The 25,173-nt window shown below is 34.6% G+C and overlaps 1 protein-coding gene across 9 annotated transcripts in view; it reads left to right on the top strand.

Annotated features, from left to right (window-relative positions):
* NBEA (neurobeachin) overlaps positions 1-25,173 on the top strand; it is a 457,700-nt gene that overhangs the window by 228,135 nt on the left and 204,392 nt on the right. For all 9 annotated transcript variants that reach the window (XM_033515238.1, XM_019006696.2, XM_015628205.3 and 6 more), the window contains 2 exons: positions 6,809-6,917; positions 10,998-11,164. In XM_033515238.1, the coding sequence (XP_033371129.1) occupies positions 6,809-6,917; positions 10,998-11,164 (276 nt within the window). The remainder of the gene's footprint in view (positions 1-6,808; positions 6,918-10,997; positions 11,165-25,173) is intronic.

Genomic DNA, 25,173 nt, shown 5'->3' with positions numbered 1-25,173 from the left:
ATTCACTGTCTGCAATACTTAAATGTTCAGGCATGTGTTAAAAGGTATATAGTGCCACTTGGCATATTTGATTTAGGATGTGCATCTGCAGTTGGGTCTCTTAATAGCTCTCAAAGAGCTGATCTAGTAGTAGGGTCCAAAATGGATGCTGTTCCTTGTTTCTGCTTTGATAATGATCTTGATTACAGGACAGAATGGGGACCTGACCTGAAACATCCAAGAAGGCGAGATACTGGGTCATCAGATCATATGGAGCTCAGGACTACCACTTGCAAAAGATTCTGGTCTGATGTACAAAATCCAACATATGAAAATGCAGTCAGAAAATAGCACTGGGGAAGCAGTAGCACTTAGAAAACATAAATAAGAGCAAAGGAGTTTGATTGTTCTGTCTTTGACAGATATAACCAAATTCTGCTGCTTTATTGTCATCTTCACCAAGTGTAACTTTTGATTGGAGGAACTTTTTGTTAATTCTGGGTGGCCATTTTATGGAAATCTATCCTAGATGTCCTCTTCCTTTAGTAGAAGAGTCCTGTCATAGATACTTATGTAAAAGTGGGCACTGAATGTCTGTATTTCTACTCCAGCTAAAGTGTGAGCTTGTGTCCCTTGTTTAGATGTGCTTCTTCATGATCTCATGCTCCTTAATATAGTCCTTGTCCTACCTCCAAACAAGTAGTTTGTGTTGGACAAAGTGTACATTGTTATGGTAACCATCTGTGTACTTGTACTTGTGTACAAGCTATAGTTCTTAGATCTGTTAGAGGTTTTCTTGCCCCTTCTAGCATTGCCTGATCAGGTCATATCTCAAAGCAGAGGCTGATCCTGAGATAAAGGCCGTCTCAGTTGTAACTGCTGGTCATGGATGTTTACTGGGCAATCACAATTACAAAGAGACAGATTCCTCTTGATTTAGAAAATTCTTCTGCAAGTCTTTATGGGGAGTGGAACAGATTTTTTGTAGTCACCTCTGAGTTTCACTGAATGTGTTACAGCTTCTGGGACATTTCTGAAACAATTATAGTTACCCTCCATGAAATTTGTCTTGTCAGTGTGCTTATGTTGTAGTTGAATAGCCAGTGTTTGCATGCTATAATTTCAAACTTTTCTCTAGGTAATTCTTCATCATTGCTGTCTTGCAAAAAATGAGATCTCTGTCTTAGACATGACTTTGCAAAATTTATAGGAATTTACTTTCAAAGTATTCATAGCAGTACTGCATCTTATGGAACTTCAAACTTTTCAAATTATTATTTATTTTTAATTATTATTATGAACTGTCCTATTGCAGAAACCAAGTGCAATTATAGGTTGCATTTCTTATGAATGCCATTAAGAGTAATAATTGTCAAAACAACTGTTTGATGAAAACATGGCACATTTCCAGGCTGTGTTTTTTGGTTTTTGGTTTTTTTTTAAATAAAGCTATGGGCATATGATGAAAGTAAGTCAGAGGAACATCTGTTTCCCTGGACATGTGAGTTGGCAGAACTTCAGGAATGAGTAGAGGAAAAAAGACCTTAGCTAAATTATAACAAATGTTCATTTGGTAATCTTTTTTGAAAATTGCTGTTTGGGAATGATCTGGGATTTTAGTTTGTTTCAAATAAAGGAAAGACTGGGTAACACAAGATCAATCCTTTTGTCCAGCAGCATGAAAGCTATAAGTGCTCTCTCTCTGTGTGAGATTATTACTAGGAACAAATGACTGCAGGATAGCAAAGTCAGGTTAGGATATTTAGTGAAATAAGAATTTTCCCAGTTCTCTTCAGTTCTGATAGGTGTACAAATAGCCTCCCAATCCACATTTAGATGTTTTGCAAGCTTTTTATGTTTTTTAGAGGTTTCTAATACAGTTTGTGTATATTCTCTCAATTACTATTTCCAAAACTCTAAATGTTCTCCCAGGCACTGGCTATTTATCTGAATTACTTCATGGAATGTGGTACTCCACAATCCAGCCTTTTTAAACTCCATTACCTGTAAAACTGGCTTCTGATTGGTTGCACATACTTTTTCACATCTTCCTTAAACCAGTAAGCACTCTGAAATTCTAAAGTTACTTTGCTGAGGACAGAATTCTGGAAAGCTAGATGCATGGATTTAAAATAACTTCAATATTTACAAATAACTCATATTTATGAATATTCATGTCCTGAAACTTGCTCTCAGTCTGGTCTTGCTCATAAGTCTGAGATTCTTCCATTTTTAGATTAAGCAGACCCTACCATTTATTCCTACAGATACTTAATCCTTGTCATGCTTTTTATGAAGTACTAGGTTATTTTAATTAGAGATTTTTTCCATATCTTCAGCTGAAAATTCCACAGTTATCTGAACAGAAAGCCCATTTCTCTTCAGAAGGATTTGAGACACAAGTCATTTCAGACTCCTTTGCTGGTGGATTCCCTACTGAAAGTCTTTTGATTCAGTCTAAAACAAAGTCAAACCTGTTTCCTAGTAAAGGAACTTTAACTGTGGTTTGAAGATTTGGGGGCATTAATATAAATCAAGCTTGTCTGGGTGAAGAGACATCATAAGTTTCATAGGTCATGTTTAATCTCTGCCTTATGCAGTAAGGATTGCCACACAAAGAGGGGGTGAGTTTTTTTGCTGGTCATCAGTTCTTGGTTGAGATCTGATCATCTGGCAAGCATGGTTGTCTTCAATACTGGTAGGAGTTTCAGTGGTGCAACTGAAGAAATGGTCACATAGGATAAAACCAAACATTTTTCAAGGTCAATTTTTAACTTTTTTTATTCAAGGCTTTTTTTTTTTTTTTTCTGTTTTTTTGTTTGTTTGTTTGTTTGTTTTTTGGGGGTTTTTTTTGTAAATCATAAATTACTGGAAGTGAGAATAAAAAGTACAGCAAGGCTGTGGTGAAACTTCTCATGAAAGTCCTTAGCCTTTTGGCAGTATTGCTTAGGTAGGTCATACATTTATAAATATGATCAGAAGGCCTGATTCCTCACTGTCCCAACCTTAGTGTAGCTACTAGGTCTGCTGAGGGTGGTGCTTGCTGAAACAGGATGAGGATATACAAGGGTGAATGAGAGCAGTGGGTATAACTCAGTCTCTCAGGGATAAGGAGATCTCACTAAAAAACACAGGTTTTTTTCCTAAAGGAGAGTAAAAATTGGAAAGCTCTCAAATTTTAGATCACCCCTTTGATCTTGCAAGTATACATGAATTCTTGTGCCTCAAGGTCCTTCTCAGTGGGATTGGTCACTCCAGTAGAGGATGATGGTTAGGGAAAGCTCCAGAGGACAGACTTTTCCCCAAAAAGAGAATGCTCTGTAAAAAACTGTGGATGGGAAACCTAGTTGGGCAGATGAGAGAAGTATCAATCAGGATATACTGGGTGGGTTTTAACCTGCATTAATATAAATGTTATACAGTGTAATGTACTATATAAATATTTTATAGTGTAACAGTACATGGAGTTCATATTCTTGAAAATACATGCTAGAAAATATATGCATCTTTTGGAAGTATCTGAGGACTGAAATATCACTGAAATTTTCTTGTGCAAAATCACAGAATATGGGGCTAAGAAAAAGGGAAAAACAATTCTAGAATTGTATCAGAAAGGGTATTTCCATTGAAATAAAGCAGAATTCATGTTACTATGTAAGTAGTGTCTAGAATACTGCTGACAGTTTTGGATATGCACTTGCAGAAAAGGTAAAATCAAGCTATGATATTAGTAAAACCCCTCTTACCAACTGTTTTGCTATACAAGAAAAAATAAGAGATTTGGTTTACTTAGCATAATAAATAGGAATACATAGAATATCAGAAGATCATCAGAAGGAAGGATTGTGTAAACCTAAGGACAAGGTTTATGGAAAACAAGACAGTAAATACTGCTAAAGAATTCATTTGGATTGGAGAGGAAAAGGGTTTTAAGCATCAGAGAGTCTTCCAAGATCTGTGTAGGAGGAAAGTAACTCAATCACATTTTCATATACTGAAAACACATTTCATGAAGTAGATTTAATGAAAATAGGTGTCATAAACTAAAAACAGTTTTTGAAAGATTTTGAATGATTTAGCTGCCTGTTGCAATAAAGAGTGAATTTGCTGACCTAGAGATCCTTGTTCTTTTCTCTTAGTTGTAGTGTGTGAAGGGAGATTTTTAATTTTTTTTAATGTACTGGAAGCCTTTGGTACTACTGAGGGTAAGCTTTCTCCTGATTTTGGATTCTTTCTGAATAATTTCTTTTTTTATTTCCTTTGAGAATCCAAAATAAGTTGTAGGCACTTTTTCTCAAGCCAGAAAGTTGGAAGTTTCTTTTTTTTTTAGTAATGTTATGCCATGCATGTGGTTGAATTTTTCAGAATTTAGATAAATTAGTTAGTATTCAAAGGATGACAACATTATCATGCTTTTTCATCAGGTATAAAACAGTTAAGACAGTGCATTGAATAGTGAGTGCTGTGTCTATATAGATCTGAGATTCAGAGTTAGTTGGCTCTGATTTAACCCAGGAAATATTTTACTTAGTAAGAATGTAGTTTGAGAATACATGGTATCTTTCAATTAAAACTTAAAACCAATACCAAAAATTATTTTTAATAGTGCTTTTAAAATTGAAAAAGCACAGAAGCAAGTACCTCAGCAAAAACCTTTGTAAGACATTGCTTCTGCAACCTTGTAGTCACTGCCTCTCAGCGATGACACATTTAACTGCTTTAATTTATTATGCTTCTGTTTTCAGCCCTGCATACTTGCAAATCAAAACATCCAGGTCAAGGTTTCTTTTGTAGCCACACAAGATTTTTAAATGATGGCCTGGATTTTTATCCTTCCTTTTTTCAAAGTCTGTCTTTCTGTCAAGTGATTTTAGGACTAGCATGATTATTAATGGCCTTCTAGATAGAAAAACATAGTTTACCCAGCCTTTGAAGTTCTACCTTAGGTGCATACAAGCCCCTAAGGTAAGTGAATCACAGTACATCCCTTATTACCACACATTGATACCATATTATTTAGTTGATGATACTCTTTTAAGAGGCTGTGGCCTGACTTTTGTGATATTACTAATTTGTTAAATCTTTTTCTTGAAGAAGACTCAGTCAGTGATAGATATGTCAGAGTGCTTGAGGCAGCTGGCAAGACACTGTTGAAATAACACTGAGATATCCCAGGTTGCACATCTGTGTCCAGATGGCTTTTAAATTTCTCCAGGACAGGAGACTCCACAACCTCTCTGGGCACCCTGCTGCAGTGCTCTGTCACCCACAAAGTAAAGACATTTTTCCTCATATTCAGCTGGAGCTTCCTGTGATCCATGTTGTGTCCACTGCCCCTTGTTTTATTGCTAGGCACCACGGAAGGATCTGTCATCATCTTCTTTTCATCCACTAATGTTCACTCCTAATCCATATCTGAGGGCAGTCATTACATCTTGACAATAAAAATCTGAATGCTTAACAGTAATAAAATACTGAAACATATCTTCCAGCAGGGTAGATGAAAAAATAAGGCTAAATTTTGAAAACTGCAGTGTAGGCAACTTTAGTCTTTCAGCTTATAATTAGAAAAAAACTTTTTGCTTTAGAAATAGCAAAGGGTTAGATATAATTAAAAAGGTTATTAAAAGCATGAATATCCACTGTGAAACCTTGATCCAAGTTTTTTGTCTTCATCTCTAAAATAGAGGCCCCAGCATTGTGGTTTCTCTTGCCATGCACGCTTATTAAATATTAGTTCAGGGTTAGTCATTTCCTTAATTCACAGATGGTAGAACACACCAAAGGAGACAAAAATAGAGTTCAGATCTTTCCATCTTACAGGTGTAAGGTTTAGTAATCATGACTTTCATTTCTAATTTGTGGTGCTTCTAACACCAAACACCAACTTAGGGTTGAATTTGCTAGAAATTTCACGGCCTTAATACAAAAAACTCTGAAATTCTTTCCCTATTGCTGCAAGAAGGAAAATCCCAGACCATGTTTCACTTTCACAGAAAAAGAAACACTTCTTCCTGATCCTAAACAGACCCGTCAGGTCACTGCACCCTGAAAGAGATTTTCTCCCTGCTGATAAGAAGAGCAGAGTAATTTTTAATATAATGGGCAAACCTAGATATGGACGATAGGGAGAAGAAAGCAGTTGGTTCCATTCTTGCTGCCCAAAAACATGTGAGCATTTTTAACAACACAGTGTTTATGCTGAAATTTTGTTATGCACCTCCTGTTATTTTGTGGTCTTTACAAAAGTCTTAAGTTAATGTGGCTGCCTGCCATCCTCAGTCTCAATCCGCTCTTAATCTGAGTTTTGGTCATTTTTGAGTAAGTTTTGACTATTTCTGATACCTTGAAAAAATGGAAAAGTGATGCACTTTTCACACTAGTGTTTGAAGAAATGTGTGAGAGATATTATTTTGCAATTCTAATAGACTTTTAAATCTTCAGTGATGAATTTTAAAGACTGAAATTGGATTAGCTCTATTTGATGTTTCCAAAGGTACAAGTAAGAGTTTAAGCAATTTTCTAGATCTTTTCAAATGACAGTGCAGTATTCATGTTGAGACTGCTGTTAAAAACATAATCAAAATATATTCTTCCATTAAGAACTTTTGCCTTCAGTAATGAATGGAAAACTTTTCTCCCATTTAATGTGATTTCTTTGTATCTTCACAATGCAGAAAAATTTGGATAAAATTATTTTTTTATTTCAACTAATCTGAAAATGTAATTGCAGAAGTTTCATTGATTTTCCATTTCAAGTAAATCTACCAAAATAGTTTATTTGAAGTACATCAAATAAAAAGGCTGATTCTGATTTTTCTTATTTTAGATTATTGTGTCATGCAATGAAAGACCATATAGTGCGTGTTGCAAATGAAGCAGAATTTATTTTAAACCGACAAAGAGCTGAAGATGTCCACAAGCACGCTGAGTTTGAGGTAAGCCTGAGAGCTGGTGCATTTCTGGTTCTCTGTTTTCACTCAGTTGACACCTAGACTATAACTCCATGCAATAAAGATTTTATTTTTTTTTCTTCAGGGGAAGAAATTTACATTGAAAACATTTCAAAACTGGTTTTTAAAAGCTTTGGTAAATGTCAAGCACCAGGAATGGGTTTAATTTCTCATCTTGTCACTGAAATTCATAAAAGCATTTACAGCTTGAAGAAATGCCTTAGTCAGAAAGTCTAATCTGATACGGTAGACCCTTTGGTTCACAAAGAACTTTTCTGATTCATTGAAAATAGTAATGCAAAACATCTTATTAATGTATTTGTTGTACAACATCTTATTGTTGTATTTGTTATTTACAAAAGTTTGTATGAGTTCAGTAAAAAGGCAAAGCAATTGTACATTTAAGATACATCACAAAAAATAAGAGATAGAAATGTTTTGTTGAACAGAATTAATATTTTAAGGTAGTTTTCTTCAAACAGTTTGAATTTTGGAGCACTTTAGAACACTTTTTATAAAGTGAAATACAATACTGCATATCTTTCTTGGTAGTTAGGAATCATTAACTATCGACAGTTAAGATTCAGTATTGGAAGATGTAACAGAGCAGTTGACTCATAGAACTCTTCAATATCTATATTTCTTATTCTGAAAAGGAGTCAACACTCAATTTCTTTTTCATCAATGAGTGGTCAGGATATAATTTAAATTACATTGCTTGAAAGTGATCCAAACATTAAATCCCCTGTTTTTTCAATGTCTTCAGTTCAATAGGTTTTCTATTGTTTATACAGGATTAATTTTGTTCCTATTAAAAAAGAAAAGCATGCAAAAGTAATGGAGTAAATTTAAAACTTCATTTTTTATATGACTTTATCAAATATGGGTTTACATTTTTATGATGTTTCATACATTTCATTGTTTTTATTGTTTCCTAACCTGTCTTGTGTTTGCACACATTTGTGTAGAAGTAGGTATATATATATATATATATAGTCATGTATTTCACATCTTTTACTGCTCAAGGGACCTAGCATTAGGATTGAGATAGACAGCCTTAGTATTGATGATAATAAATAACTATATCAATTTATTAATCTGTCAGAAAATGTCAACAAGCACCTGGTGGCTAGAAATAAGACCCAGTAATCTTAGTTTTGATGAGGTTTTTATCTCCTTGGAACAGCTCTTTTAAATGTGTGCTCTGATGTACCAGTTTTTGTGCTCCTTGACCTAGCTGAGAACTGTGAGACACAGAGATATCTGTTGTCATTTTGAATACACATAACCTTTACTTCATTTTGTCAGAGCAGACAGCAGACACTTGTCATACGGGATTCCAACAACTTTATTACCAAGCTTATACTGGATATTTTGAACGTAGATAAAATTGCATTTACAATTAAGTGTATGTCAGAGTGAAGTTTTATATTGCCTCAACAATAAATAACATTTGATATCTATCAGAGCATCATGCAGTAACCTAAGATGACAATGGAAGATTGAGTTATCTGTTCTTTGAAGAATACATTGAGGTATAAGATCTGTCGGAACTCTAGACAAAATGAGAATATTCAATTAACTTCCAGCTTCTGTTAGCAAATAGGATTTAGAATATTAACTAAATTCCCTAAAGGAGTAGCCTCAAGTCTGTCTTATTGTCTGGTAAAGAAACCAACACATTTTTCTTATATGAAAATTCTCATTACATTTCTTGTAGGAAAGAACCGAAGTACACATTTTAGGCGACTAAGTTAAAATCTGCAAATCATAAAAGGAAAATGTAAAATGTAAACTTTTAAAGTGAAATTCACAATTACTTAAATAAGGTGATGGTTAAAGTCTGAAAGAATGCTTTATATATTGTCTTTAATAATGGTGGGAATATAACTGAATATTTTATTTTTCATCCTACTTGAAAGCAGTAGGGACAAAGAGATTTCTGGTAGTTTTCTGCTACATGATTGTATATCTGTCATTTTGTTTTAATAAACTGTAGAGGTATATGTTCTGGGGTTTAGTACATGTTAATCATTGCTCTCATCTAGAGAAGTGCATGACTATTTTATTTTATTTCTGCCCTTTAAACTTTAATTGAATCATTATGGGTGAAATTATTTGTTCCAAGCTGCACCAAGTTACTGTGTCTCCCACATAGGCCATGGACCAGCATGAATTTTATTCTGTGACCCCAGCTGTAGTCACAGCCAAGAGAATTCCTCCCAGAATGGGTACTTCACAGTTAACTTTCATTTTGTTAACCTTTGTAATTGTTCATGAAGAAAAATGAAAATTTAATTTTACTGTCCAATGAGCTGGTGAAATATTAACCTCATTACTAAGGCAGATCATTGTACTAATTGGTGCCTCCCTGTACAAGAAGATAAATTGGAAAATGAATTAACCCTTTATGAATTAGTGTAACCATTGTTCCTTCCCAGATAGATTACTTGAAATGATGTCTGTAAACACAATAGAAAGATGACTGCTAAAATCTTACTGAATGCTAATGTGAACTGTACTAAAAAGGTAGCAGAAATATTAAGAATAAAATATAAAGTATGAGGTTAAATTAATTTTAATTGCTCTTTTGAATACTAGAAAATTGGTTTCTATTCAGCACTATTACAGCATTGAGTGTTGGCTAAGTATTCTAAAATGGTGTGCAAAAACTGTAAGTGCAAAAAACATGTCATAAAAGATACTTTTTAAATTAGCTATTCTGAGAATATTCTAGCCTTTGTGATTTATGCCTAGATAATTATACTTTTACTGGATTTTATTTGATTGCACTGGATGCATTCCCTTTCTTTAGACATTTGGAAAGAATTTTTACAAGGAGGAGAAATTGAGTTTGAACTTAGCATGATTTTGAATAAAGAAATGGAAAAATATTGCCCTTATTCATAAAGAAAGGATTTATGAAAACAAAAATACACTATAGAATTCTAGCAGTTTATAAAAAAAATTCACATGAAGCTCAAGAACCACAGCATTTATTTTTAAGGTAGTTTTCTCTCAAAGGACACATGATGGAAATATTAGATCTTTTTCAGCTAAAAAGATGAGTGATTTTTTTTATCCGGTAGGGTTTCTAGAATTGGTAGTATGTTATCAAAATTTTGCGTGTTGTGCTATGAAATTGAAAATATACTCTTTAATTTTTTAGTTTAGCATTTGTAGTAATAAAATAATGATTTTTTTTAAAAAAAAATTATGTGTTAATATAATTTAAAAATGAAAAACAGCATGCATAATTTTTTTTTGTATATTGTCCTATGTATGTTAGAGGTGTATTTTATACACCTGAGAGCACATGAAACATTTACAAAAGAAAGGCTAACTTTTAAGGCATCTCCATGGTCATGAATATACACATACCCAGATGTATGGCTTAATGTTTTGAATTGCAATTCTGTTGTCTTTGGCCTTGCTTGTTTCATTTTTTACATGTTCTAAATGAGTGCTTTTTCATGGATAATATTTAGTAGTAGAATATTTCAATTGAATGGTGTCATGATATAGTACTACAGAAAGATTTGGTGTCCTAACCTAGACTCTCCTAAAGCAGACACTGTTTAATCACTTCCCTACCCCTTCCATGGTTGTGTTGAGAACTGGAGGCACAGGAGGTGAAAATCAGGACTTGAGATAAGAACAATTTACTGGAAACAGTAATGAGATAAGAAAGAGAACAGTAACAGCAACAATATTATTAACAAAAGGTATAAGACAAAGAAACGGTTTACCCAGTAAGTAAAACAATACTGGACCTTTTCACCTACTACACCTTTTTCCCAGACCAGAGAGAGCATTTCCCTGACTCCTGCCCCTGGCAAGTGACATGAGATGGTATCAAATAGCACTAGGGTTTGGACAAGCTTCCCTCCTAGCCACTGTAAAAATTTAACCCTGTCCTGGAAGAAACTAGGAAAAATGGCACGTCCTGTTCTTCTGAAAAGTATTTTAATGAGTTCTTTTCATTTTCAGAGTTTAATAAATAATAATTTTAGGGCACTCATAAGTAGCCTGTCTTTAATGAAGCGGGTGTTCTTTCATTCCCAGTCGCAGTGCGCTCAGTACGCTGCTGACCGGAGAGAGGAGGAGAAGATGTGTGATCACCTCATCAGTGCTGCAAAGCACCGAGATCATGTCACGGCCAACCAGCTGAAACAGAAGATACTCAACATACTGACAAATAAACATGGGGCCTGGGGAGCTGTTTCTCACAGGTAAGCTGCAAATGTAGAAAGTGTAAGGCTTTAAAGGTTACTTGCAAAATTTGAGAGAAGCAGGCATTGTGTGACTGAAATACGATTTCATTGTATTTCATATATAAATGTACGTACATGTAGTATATGCAAAGCTGAACAAAGTGCAGCTTGAGTGGATATTTTTGTTAAAAAAATTAATTAAAAAAATCTAAAATATATAATTTCTTAATTATGTAACTGATACAGTGTTTGAGGTTTTATTCAGAGCTGTATTGAGTCCTGGTTTGAAAAATGTTCATTCTATTCAACATAGCAGTGAAATTAAATGTTTTCATACATCATGCCAAAAAGAAGAGCCTTGCTCTTCTGAGTCACGAAAATAGCCAGTGGCTAAAGTGCTGACCCTCATGTGGAAGGCTCGAATTGAAATTGCTCCTTTCCTTCGTCCAGAGCAAGGTCTTGAACCTGGGCCTGTCATGTGAGTGCCCTGTCTGAAAGAAGAGTCTGCAAAGTCTCTCTCTTGTTTGTGCATTCTAGCCACAAATACTTGATTATTTACTCAGAACGGAATGACTCAAACAAAAGAAATCAAGGAAGTCCTCCTCCCAGACAACCAAAATTTTACAGCTTGATTTTCTATTTAAATTCCTATTTGTCTGCTCTGAATCACGCAGAGAAGAACAGAAAGTTCCATTTTACTTCTGATAAAGCTTTTCAGGAAAAACACAGTTTAAATAGATAATACAAAAATTTTTCCTAGATAAATATTCTTTAAGAAAATGTATTTTCATTTATATTGACCATATAGTTAGGGTTTAAACCAATTAGAAAAGCTGCCAAGTAATAAGTTTGACATGTCAGCAATAAGGTTTAATATAAATAGCACATATTCTGTCCATTCTTTTGTAATTCTATCTAGTTGGTTCTTGCAGTTATAACATGTTTAAAACAAAAGTGAAATTTTTCGTGTTCATTATCCCTGTTTCTTCCAAAGAAATTACTTTCTCCTGGATGATTATGGAGATGTATTTATTTTATAAGATGGTAAAAAATTGTGGAAATTCAGTCTTACAGAAACTCTGTTTTTTGACACCAGAAACATTCTGGTGGAAATGACAAAAATGACAAGTAGAAAATTGTCATATGGTTAATCAAGACAGGCTTAGTCCATTAGGGATGCTCATGTTATCTCTAGCTGAGGCTTAAATCTGTGTGTCTGGACACTTGAACATACTGAAAATAAAGGCAATTTTCACTCCTCTTAATGTCTTTGAACAATGAATAACAATTTTGAATAATGTTTTTTCTCAGCTTTGTCAATGGCTGCACTTTGCAGACTTAAATCAGTTCCTGGTGACTACCTTTTCCAGGAGGCTGTGTCTTCTTAGGGCCAAATAACTTTTATCTCCTGGATTGTTGATGTCATCCTAAATGGGAACAGTCCATTGCTGCAGCTTTTTTTCTCTCGGGTCCATGATTGTTTCTGATGAGCCATAAAGTAGTACATAAAGTGTCTGTGACAAACCTATGGAATTTCTTACTCTGAACGAAGGAAATTCTTATTTCATCCCTGTAATACAGCTTGTCCAGTGTTGTCTACTTCTCAATTGCCAGCAGAGCTGTTTTCCCCTTTTGGCACTTGCAGTGCTTGGTGCAGTGTTTGACTTGGCTGTGTTTTAGCCACAGGCAGTGGCTTAAACTTGAGAAGAGGGACATGGTGACAATACAAGATCTCCAAGTAGGGTCCCCCATTTGCAGGAGCAAAATGGAAAAAAAGTTGGAAAATGGCCTTGCACTGTAAGCTTGGCTGTGTGTGCCGTGGTAGCTTTGTGATCCAGCACACCAAGTGCACCTTCTGTCATGGGACTAGTGGACTGTGAATGGAAAGGACTGGAATGGCATCAGGGAGACAGAAATGCTCAATGGAAGAGCCTCTGAGCCTTGTTAGGGACCAGCGTCACTCAGTGGGCAGGTCCAGAAGGCTTTAATGACAGAAAATGCAGAGGGGTCTCATTAAACTCCTCAGCCACAGAATGCAAAAACTGTTGTTAATTAAATATTCCAATACTTTTTATATGATGGAAATGACATGGCTTCCAAAACCATGCACATCTCTAGTCTTGGCTGGCACTAAACACAGCAGGACTCAAGTCTCTGTTTTTAGTTCCTGACAAGGAGTTACAGCATTAGCAGTCTCTTTATAAACTCATGCTTCTCTGTGCCATGAGACGTACCCCCTCACTGGAATACATAGTTACTTTAAAAACACACAAAAACCACATCATCACTCTAGACTTCCACATTTCATAGTGATTTTAAAATTTCCATTGGGAAAAGCGTTCTCAGTTCTGAAGACACGCTGCTGATCTCCTGTTCAGCTTGAGAGCTGGAGACCCTTCACTGAAGTGGTGAATTTAGGGAGATCCTTCTCTGGGTCAGATGGAGCAAGGTAAGAAATAGGCCATCATTTCTGCACAATAAATTCTTGTGTAATAGCAATGCCTTTTGTCATCCAAAATCATCCAAAAATAAGATAGGTGGGAAAACATTTGGGCAGACATAAGTGTGCTATCTGCACAGTGGCAGCTACCAATTTACTGTTAATTGCAGCAGCATCAAGTACAAATATAGAATCACAGGATCATTTCAATTGAAAATAACCTCTAAGATTATTGGATCCAATCATTAACATAACTCTGCCAAATCCACCAGTAAATGATGTCCCTAAATGCCATATCCACGTGTCTTTTAAACAACCCCAGGGATGGCAACACAACCACCTCCCTGGGCAATTTGTTCCAATGTTTCACAGTCCTTTTGGTGATTAAATTTTTCCCAATATTGAAACTAAACCTCTCCTGACCTAACTTGAGGCCATGTCCTACTGCCCTATCTTGTCCTGTATGTTTTTGTTTATCTCTTCTCAAGATAAACAATTTTCAAGTTCTTTAACACAGATGCTCACATTACAAAATGTTATGGTTTAATTTCATCAAATATGGCCAGCCCAACTGTAGAGAAAATTATTCCTTGTGTTTGCAGTTCAACACAATGAGCTTCTAAACCTCCCCAGCTTTTGTGTCTTTGCAGAAAGCAGCATCCAGCATTTACTGTTTAATCTGTAGGTGCCACAAAGCTTACCCTTTGTTCATTAAGAAACAAAGAGACTATTAAGAACCACAGAAGGTTAGTACTGAGAGGAAAAGCAAGAGGTCTGATGTTTTGCTGTATTCTACATTCCACACTATTTGTAAATTGTGAATTTTAAATATATTATCATAAATTCTTGCCAAAATGTCTGAAGAAACAAGAATGAAGTTGAATGGTATGAGCCAACAAAACACCATATGAGACTTTGAATTCTACGTTAGGTTCTAGTTATATATGAACAGCTTAACTAAAAATATCATAAATTAATTGGTGACTTGCATTTCAATTGCTTCCTAATTAGCTATTAATTTATGAAGGTGAAATTAATTATAGGCTAGTACTCCACAACTTGAATAAATGCCTACAAATACAGTAACTCTGTACAACAAATTCTTGTCTGTATGTTAATTAATCAGTAGTTTGAATGGTCTGAGAATCTCTTTACTCTTTCATCTCCTTCTGATTAAAACTGGTAAATAATAATTTGAGAAAAAACTTTAATTTTTATTGCTTGTCAGTGTTGGCTTCTTTCCTTCTTCACAAATGTTTTCCCTTAATATCTTAAAGAGAAGCCCAAAGTTCTTTTTCTCAGTTTCTTCCAAGTGTGAGCATCAAATCCTCTATGACAAATGGAAATTTACTGAATCATCTTATTTTCATCTACATATATCAGATAAAGCATAATAGATTTCAAAATAAATCCCATTAGTTTGTTATAAATCCTGTTTGTGCCCTTCAACAAAACTAATTCTGCTTTCTGCATTTGGACAATTTGATAGTTTAGGTATCTTTGTAATAGCTTACCCTAAACACACTTGGTTTTTTTCCCCTTTTTTTAATTTCAGCATTATACCAAAATTAAAATTCTGCAGATTTTTCCCATTGAGATGAGAAATTGATGAGCTGGTTATTTCCTTGATGCATTGTCACTTGTTCAGAGGGAATCTGCAACATCAGGAAGAATCAAACAGGGTGTTTCATAGCTTAGTGTTCCAAGCTTCTTCAAGCCAGCACTTACCCTCAGCTTTTTTCAGGGTTATAGTTTTTGTGTCACAACATATGCTTCCTTCTGCCTTCTCTGTCAGCTTCATATGGTGCTTCTCTTCCTCCCCATCTGTGTCTCTCCCCATACACATCTCTTTAAAAAAAAAAAAAAAAGTTTTGTAAAACTTGTCTGTACACACAGTTCAGATTCCTTATCAACCATATGCATGCCTGTGTTTTGGCCCATAAGCTGTTACTGTCTTACTTCAGCTCCTTGGTTTTATCAGATACCTCAGCTTTTCAAAACCTTTTATTCAAGAATACTGAAAATACATACGTATATATATGCCTTACAGTTTGTATAGTTTTAAAGCAATTTAGAAAAATAAAAGGAGTTCAGAGTTCCAATTAGTCTTCAAAATCCAAATATGAAATACTTGTCATAGATATTTTCATATGATCAGTTTTGATATTCACAGAAGGACTACTATAATGAGAAAAATGACATTTAAAAATGAGTCTTGGTTCTCTTGCTTTCTGTGATTTAATGAAGGAGGTTCCACCTACATTAAAGCAGCTGTAGCAAATAGAAAGTATACAAGGGCTTTTTCTGTTCAAATCCATCTTTGGTTAAACTGGACACCCATAACAAATTAATCATTCATGGTGGAGGGCAGAGCTGTCAAACTCATTCTGTGGTGAAGACCAAATTCGTCTGGGGAGACAGGCTGGAAATGAAAAGTTTCTTGCCAGACAGCTAGTTTTGTCTCTCCCTGCAGTGTGTGCTTCTGAAGAGATTGGGTTCTGCTGGGGGCCAGAGCGATGAGAACCGAAAGAGAACTCCTTTTCCCAAGCCTATGGGGGTTGGCAGTTAAATAAGTTGATTCTGGAAAAATGCTGTTTCTAAAACAAATGTTTCCAGTTTACAGCAAGGGGCACCAAATCACGGGAATTTAGTAAGAAGTTGTTTCCCTTACAGCCATCCTTTGGCATTCTCTGACTCCATCTCTGTAGTAGCTGCTGGCTTAAGAAATTCAGAGATGCACAGAACCTCTTCTAACCCCCACTGCAAATCAGATTAATCTGGTTTAGCTATTCATTCATTTCTGGCTCATTTTAACTGCTAGGCATAAATTACAAAGGGAGCTTTAGAACAGTGGAAAAGATGTACGACCGGATCCTGTCTACTGGATCCAGAAGCATGTTTGACATGCCCTTTCTTAGAGTGCCTTTTAAGGTTCTGTATTTTTTTCCACATAATCTGTAAAAACTATGAAGTTTCTGTTTCTGGAATCGGTGGAATTTTAGTGTTCTTTTTGGTAGAATATATTCTTCAAGGTTGGTCTGATTGAACTGCACACTTTTTAGCTTGTTTATCAGCTATCCTGTTACAAGTTCCAGATATTTAGTTCTGAGATTACTTCATCACAACAAAATATTAAGAAAATTGATTTCTATTTTCTGTTGTTTTTAATTTACTGCAGTATTTGAGAGACCTTGAATCGGCAAATGTGTCAGCAACATATCTTCAGTCCAGCATTAGTTATCCATTTATAGTAGGATTTAATTGTGAGTGAGATGATTTTGTTAGTCTGATCACTTTATTGTAGTAATTTACATTTCAGTCCACTTTTTATCTTTCTTTTTTAACTTTTTTATGCTTTCACCTGTGTGGCTGCTCCACCCATTGCATACCCTCTTTCTTCCTCCCTCTCTGACTGCTTACCACTGTGGTGGAAAGTAGAGAATATTTGAAAGAGCTCTTGCTAATGGAGCTGAGGATTTTGACAAGCATGATGGAAAAAGGGGGATGGAAGTATTCTGTATCCTTTTCTAATAATAGGTGTAGGGCGATATTTGCAGTATAGAGATACCTGCCAAGAAAGGAGCACTGTATAACCAGAGATGGGCTGTACAAGTAATTGCACAATTTGCTTATATGGGATTTATTCAGTTCTGTATTTGTGCAGAGTTGCTTTGAACTGTGGTGCTGTTCTGCGGATTTTTTTCCCACAGCTGGAAGAAACCACATAAGAAAATATTTTTTTTGGAAAGAGGTAATATTTTCAAATGTTGAGAAACAAGTGGTGCTCAGGAAAGGCTTGCTCAACTCTATAGAGTGACTTGTTTTTCTCTAGGAAGTACAGTACATTTAATTTCATTATAAAGAAGGACATCTTCTGTACTTTCCCATTATGATTTCTGCATGATGAGGATGTTTTTCCTCTTTCTTCTGTTCTCTTTTTTTTTTTCCTGCTTTTTTTCTGCTTAGATTTGGGATTCCTCTAAGAAAAAAAAAAGGAAAGCTTTGTAAATTTTGTTTTTATTTAAGACTTAGGAACAACAGATCTTTAGATGTCAATAGTTTTTTAACTGAAACAGTAATCAAAATACATAACCAGGTTTCATGCAGTCAATTTGCCACAATATTTATATTTATATTTATATTTATATTTATATTTATATTTATATTTATATTTATATTTATATTTATATTTATATTTATATTTATATTTANTTATATTTATATTTATATTTTACCCTTAGCAAACTGAGGGGGACTTCTGCTCCTCCTAAAGTCTGGCCATGGATTTAGCATGTCCATGCACACGCAGCCGTTCAGCTTCCAGGGTACCAGTCACAAGAACAGCCATAAAGGTTCAGACCTGTGGTCCATCCAGCCCTGTAATCTTCAACTGTAACTGAATGATTAAGAAACAAAAAGATAAGACAAGTAGATATGATGGATCCACCTAATACTCAGACTTCTTGAATTTTCAGCTCAGGATTTTCTGAGGAATCTCGAATTCAGTCAGTCTTGATTTTGAATTTTCAATATCTCAGTAGGGCTTCAAAGTACCTTCTACCTTCATGTATTCCTCTTAGTTCCTGCTGCAGAAACAAACTCTGCAGGGGTTATCAGAGGACTGGACTAACATTTGCTGATATTAAGCAATTTTTCTAGCACCTGTTCCCTTTTTTTTCCTGCTTCCAATTTAGAAAGAAGTAGAAATTCATTAGAAACCATGAAGGAAGAGTTTCTCATTGCTAGATACCACTTTGCTCACTTTTCCTCATGTCTACCTAGTAATATCTGTGAAGCATAACAGTGGATTTCCCATTTTCCCCATATAAAAGAATAGAAAGCAAAAAATAAAAAAGGAACAAAAGCCATAGATTTGAAGATTCTGAATCAGAAAATTTTATGCTTCTAGGAAGGCTGTATTTTCTCAGAAATGAAAATTCTTTGTCATATTCTTTATTTTCTGACAAAAAATGGGTAAGAGCCTACTCTTAAATCTTTTTTAAGTACCGTTTCAATCTAGGGTTCTTTCCCATGTGATGGGTCAAATACATTGCAGAAGATGAATGCCAATCTGTAGATTTTTTTTTTCCTTAAGAGAAAAATCTGTAGTGTTCTCTTAGACTTCTCTGACATTTCTTGAGACAATAGAAATACAAAGTTTAACCAGAAATGAAAACCCAGTGAAACGATTTTGATTCCCTTTGTCTCAAATCTTAATGTGTTTTACTTTTTTTTATTTGAAAAGTATTTATGTCCAGCAATACTATTGTCAAATAATTTCAGAAATTGAGACGTTTGAAAAGGAACTGAAGTTTAAATCATCTTCAGGCACTGAGGAAGGTGTAGTGTGGTACATCCCAATGGCATCCTTTGCATTGCCCTTTCTTTGTGGGGTATAAAGTGGAACTCCACAAACATCTCAGCAAACCTGTTCCTTGTCTTTGTTTTCTTTGCTAAAAATTGAATTAATTATATGTTGTATTAAACCTAGCTCTTGTCTTCTTAGTTCCCTTTTCCTCATGGCAATGTGTAATCAGCTAATTTATGTAATATACTGATCTGTTTTTTCTTGTCTGCTCTGTTGTTGGGCTTATTTTTCTCCTCTCTTTTCACAGTGGGGAAAAAAATCAACCCTTTTGATGACTTTCCCTCCCCTCCCCACCCTCCAATTTTTATTTCTCTCTGGTAGAACACCTTCCTCATTCAAAACATTCTAGAGCTTTCCTAAGCCAGTGCTTGGAGCTCTGTCTTGCAGTATTGCTGCAGGGGAGTGACAGGCAAGTGCTCATGGAACTGCTGCTCCCAAGTGCCACCTAAGAAGGAAGACTTGTCTTCAGGTGTACAGGAGGAGCTTGGTTACTCAGGCACAGAAGGCAGAACCAGAGTTTTGTCCCTTCCCTCTTACCTTAATGTAGTCTAGCAGGAGGTTTCCTTGGGTTTGGTGTTTCTCTACGCATTTTGTTAGCACAGTCTGTATATTCATGGATACTAAACTATGAAGATCATCCTTAGGCAACTCACATTTCTGATTTCTGAAAAATATTCCCAGCATATATCTCTCTCACTCAGTTGATCAATTTTGGTTGGTTTTGTTATTTTGGGGATTTTTTTGTAGATTTTTTTTTTTGATTGGTTGGTTTGGTTGGTTTGGGATTTTTTTATTGATTAATTTTAACTTTTTAAAACAGTGAAAAAATAAGTTTACACAGATTTACTTTGATTCAGAAATACAATATCTGTCATAGTTGTTACATGGCTTGAAGGAGATTGCTGTACTTGATTATTACCACATTCTTTGTTGATAAAAAAGATATGGTAATGCACTGTATAATTCTAAAGACTAATTACATCATTCAGGTTGAAAGTACTGTATAGGCTTGGTTTTATTATCTGATTTTACATAACTTATGTAGATTTGGTACATTTGTTATTAAAGCATTTACTTTTCTTTATGACTTTATTTTTCAATAACCTGTAAGCTCTGGTTTTATTCAGTGGTGATATCTGTTCACTCAGAGTTTTGATGTCTATTGTAGATCTATTTCTAGTACACTTAGAGACACAATATATCTGAAGATGACAGATTGCAAGCTTCTCCCAGCATTTGGGCTCTCCAGTATATTGGTATCTGTTGTCAATAATATGGACTGTTGGATAGGTTGTAAAGCTCCATTGCTCAGGAGTGTTATATTTTGAAGTCATCTGTCATGGATGTGTTGTAGAGATAGGAGACTATTTATGTTTATGGCATTTTAAGTAACTCAGTAAGGCCCTTTAAAATATACAGAAAAGGCTTGTTTACTGTCATCACTGCTCACTTAATCCTGTGACCTTGACATGATCGTATGGCCATAAAGCTCCCTGCAGGTAGTTCAATAAAACAGATGAAGATGAATAAAACAGAGTCCAGTGATTGTTTCAGCTTCAGTAATATACTGTCTTATGCCATAAGTGTTTCTTGAACATTCAGTAGTGCTGAACCATTTTAAAACCCAATAATGTAGCAAATTATCCAATTGTTTAGATTATTAGGAAATCCACCAAAAAATTCATAAACCACATATATTCTGTTTTTAATTTAAGAGCACTAACCATTGTTTGGAAAAACAGTCTTTATACACAATGCCAAAACACTACTGCTTAAATTATTTCTTAAAATTAAAGTGTCCTAATTTTTCAGAGTCCCATTGTTTGTTCTGGTTTTTCTCACTTTTCTCCTGATATCAAATTATATTTATTGAGTGGGGATGCTTTTGGTTTTCTTACAGTCACAATCTGAATATAGGAAATATTTATGTGAAAGAGATTTCTTTAGATGATTTACTAGAGGCTGTGTTTGCACTTATGGTAGGAAGCAATAAAAATGTACATAAAGAGGAAGTTAAATTTGATGTCTCTTAGGCTCAATTTATAAAAACTACTGGAACCTTTGGGATACTTTGTCATAAGAGTGCAATAATTTTTATGCATAATAGATCTTGTGCTATGTGAAAACATGGAAGAAAGTAAAGTGTGATATATTTGCCTCATGGTGAGTGTAAGTGTTGTTACAGTATTAAAAAATGTTCACTTTCAATTTTTTTAATATCTAGACATTAAAGTTTCCAATTTCTGTTAGGTAGCAATGCATTTGTTTTAAACACATAGTAGTCTTTTGCACTGAATATTGCCCTAACCTCTTCTATATTCGTGAATAAAATGTGAAGTTTTCAAAGCTGATGACAGCTGAATAGTAGAGGAAATTTAATTAGTAAACTTCAGATGTTATTTTCAGTGGTAGAGTTTCATACTGAACTGTAGAGCTAAAAGTTATGAAAATTGAGTGAAACCTGTCAAAAAAGAAGAGCAGCCAGAAGCAAGTTTTATCTCCAAAACAAAAACAGACTCTAATATTATTTAATCTAAATTAAGAAGCACTGGGAAGAATGAGAGGAAGTGAAAAGCTACCACACATTTTTTTTTGCCAAATGCCAGACAAGGTGGAATAAGTATTAGTTTCTTTCATAATCTTTTCATGTGAGATCATGATGAATTAGTAAAAAGCTCAGTTAGTATACTTTTAGAGCACCCAGGTAAACAAACTGTTTAATTGTTTCCCAGGTACACACTACATTTCATTTTGAGCAGTCTTGGAATTAAAATTTAAAAAAAAAACAGACTGGAAATTTGTGAAATGGCCAATTTCTCTGGGAATGTTCTCAGTGAAAACTCTATGGTCTATTACATTTTAACAAAGCAGGTGTTAAAAAGCTTTGAAGCCTGATTAAATAAATCCAAAACATTAAAATATCATAAAAGATAGGTTGGAATTTATGAACAGTTCAGTAGTGTTAGAGAAATATTACCAATTTTCTTTTAAAAAAATGAAATTTTTATTTTACATAAAAATTACATTTTTCTTTGAGGTAAATAATCTTTTAGCTTATCAGTATGCTGAGCCTTAGTTTTTGACTGGGTTTTTTGATGTATGATGCTGTTGTTGTTTTTGTTCTTGCTTGGCAAGGAATATATTATCTTCCTTTGAAAGAAACAGACATGTTTTTCTGAAACATATACAATAAAAAAATTGATGTGCCTGGCTTCCATTGGGCATTCATTCATGCTCCTTTCTGAATGGAGATCCGGTGTAAGCCATGTGCATTAATTTTCAGTATGTTTGTTGCAGAAGCTAAATCTACAGGTCTGTGTTGGATTTTTTCTATGGTACTCCCTGTATAACTGTAGCATTTGATAACCTTTTGCTAAATTGTGAAAGTGTGTGGCTGCCAGCTCAGCAGGGACTTTCAAAAGATTCTGCTGGACACCACTAAATTTCAGAGACCTTTTCTTAGGAACACCTTCTTTTGAAAGTACTAGAATATCTCCTTTGTTTCAGTCACACTGAATTTCTAAGGGTGGCACTCTCAATGCAATGTTTATTTAGAGGATTCCCCTTCTTTAAAAGTAATCCACAAATTATCAATTTGTGTACACTAAAATTAAAAAACTGTACTTCTAGAAACTCTTTTTTCTATTAGGATTAAGAAAATATATTTACTTTTCTTTTTTTTCTTAAATTTAACTTTTCAGAATCCTCACAGTAAAGTTGTAATTCTACTGTTTTTTAAAAGACATAAAATCTGTAGGCAAAATCTGAGCTATAAAAATTAAAAGGTCACAATGGGCATTCCATAATGAGTAAACATCTATAGACCTCTGTGTCATTCATGGTTTCAGTAACATTTATGAGATGTTAAATCACAGGCAAATTTTGGGGTATCTCTTAGCAAATATTTGAAATTCCTGGCCATTGACATCTTAGGCTCTCCGATGGCTGCAATAGTCTGGATTTTTTTTGGTTTATCCCCATATTCATTCACATTAGCAGTGGTAAAGGCAGGATACATACCTGCTACTGGTACTTTTTACACCCTGTTAGAAATTCATAGTTAAATATCATCAACAACATTAGAGAAGCATAAAGGAAGGTCAGGGAATGACATAATTGGTGTGCATATAACTCAATGATTATATCTGCTCCAGAAATTGCAGGCACTTGGACAAGAGATGAAGTAGGGCAGGGAAAGGAAGATTTTCATTCTACCTAACAAATACTGTCTGACTGAGAAATAGTTTTAGGTGTGACTGAAGAGTCACTTTGTAGATCCTCTGGGTTTTGATCTGACAGAAAATAGGAAAGCTCTGTGAGCAAGGGTCCTTTTCCTCCCCATTTTATAATCGTGTCTACAATGGATAGTGAAACTATAAAGTATCAGCCAAGCATTTGGATTACCTTTTGAGCTGAATTTCAATATAGTAGCACATTCTTCACTATTTTGAGAATAAAAAAGAAAGGGTCGAATCCTCTCACTTTCTGTAGCTGTGTTCACCACTGTTCACTTTGTTCTTCCTCTGATGGGTAAAAAAAGGCAATCAGCAACAAAATAAAAAAAAAAAATTACTAATCCAACATCAGTGGAGAAACATTATCGTTTGAAGTTCTTTATGAGCTGTAAGAATTTTTAGGAATTCCAGGAAGGATTAGTTGTTGTAATAGAAATTCTAAGCTGTGATATGTCTTCATATTTTACATTTGAAACAAGACGAAAAGAGCCTTTGGGGTCTTTGTCTGGAGGAGGAAAAGATTGATGGTATATTCCAAGATTTACTCTATGCTTGCACAACAACTTTTTAAACCATCCAGAAATTATGAAGGGGGACTTATTGTCGTGAGGTCTGTGGACTCTTCCTCAGTTTTTTGCCTAAACATAATTGTCTGTGCAACTCAATTTAGAGCCCATTATGTGCCTCTGTTTAGAGTACTGAGGTGTTTCTTACCTTCCAAAAATTTTCCTGTAAATTTGGATCACCGAAGTTTGCAAATGATGCTTTGTTAGGTACATTCATAGCTTGTGCTCTCTAGTACAGGATAAAAAAAGGGGGCATGTAAAATGACTATTTTATCTGGATATTTGATGTATTGAAATCAAGAATTAAGAGGTAGAAGTACTGCAACATTCTGTTTCATTTGTGTACTGCATGAAGTGACTGTGCTCATGCATGCATTTGTCCCATTGTATGAATTAAGTTACAGAGCCTTTGAGATTTTCTTCAGCACTGCTGCTTAATTATTTTTAGTTTTGTGGTGTAATTATTTATTTGCATTTTCAGTCTTAGAAATTATATGCTTGGGCATATTTCTTAAGCATTCTTGGGTAATGCAGGAATATTTTGCATGTGATTTTGAGGGCATATGAGAGCTGTTTATCTGTGAGTCAGGAAAGCAATAGGAGTGAAAAAAATGATGTGTTATTTCCATGATCTAAGTGTTCTGCAGCAGTAGCAGCAGCTGAGCAGCTCACTGTTTTTCAATGCTACATTAACTTTTCCATTAATTCTGGTGCTGTAAAATATTAAGCCCTTAAGCATTGCAAAGTTGCTGCCTGATTTTTGTTCTTTACATGGCCACTGTATATTTGCATGCTACAGCCATTATATGGATAATCACCATCATTACTTTTCAGAAGGTCTTTTTCTTATTGTACTGAATACTGTTAGATACAGAAAAGCCTTAATAAAAGGAAGGATCTTTAACCACATTCACTACAAATGCTGTATTTTCTACTTACTTGTTGTTGTTATTAGACGATGGCAGCCCAAGTGTCAAGGAGATATTTTACCTCTGTGTTTTTCCTTTGTTTATTCATTAAATAAAAAAAACAAACGTCAAAATAAACCACCTCAAAAAAAAAAGCCCCCCAGAGACCAAGAAAGCCTTACTTTTTCTCTAGAAACAAAATTTTAAAACTGTTTAATTTAATTTCCTTCCCTGTTAGGAGAGAAATTATTAAATACTATTTTGAATGAAGATAAATTTTTTGTTATGTTATAAAAATAATTCTATTTTTAAAATGGTGGATTTTTTAAAAAGTGAGTAACATATGGATATTGGAATTAAAATTCTTCAAAGTTCTTGTATTATTTTAAATATTTGTTGAAAATATACAAATTTATGGGAATAGTGGATTTACTAAATGTCAGTAATGAACCAGACCAGCAATTCATGGTACTTCCAACCAAGACATACCAAACATTACACCTATTCTCC

Source organism: Parus major, chromosome 1 (assembly GCF_001522545.3).
Source record: "Parus major isolate Abel chromosome 1, Parus_major1.1, whole genome shotgun sequence".
Lineage (NCBI taxonomy): Eukaryota > Metazoa > Chordata > Aves > Passeriformes > Paridae > Parus > Parus major.
The sequence above is the reverse complement of the archived record's forward strand: the minus strand, read 5'-3'. Positions and strand labels throughout refer to the sequence as shown.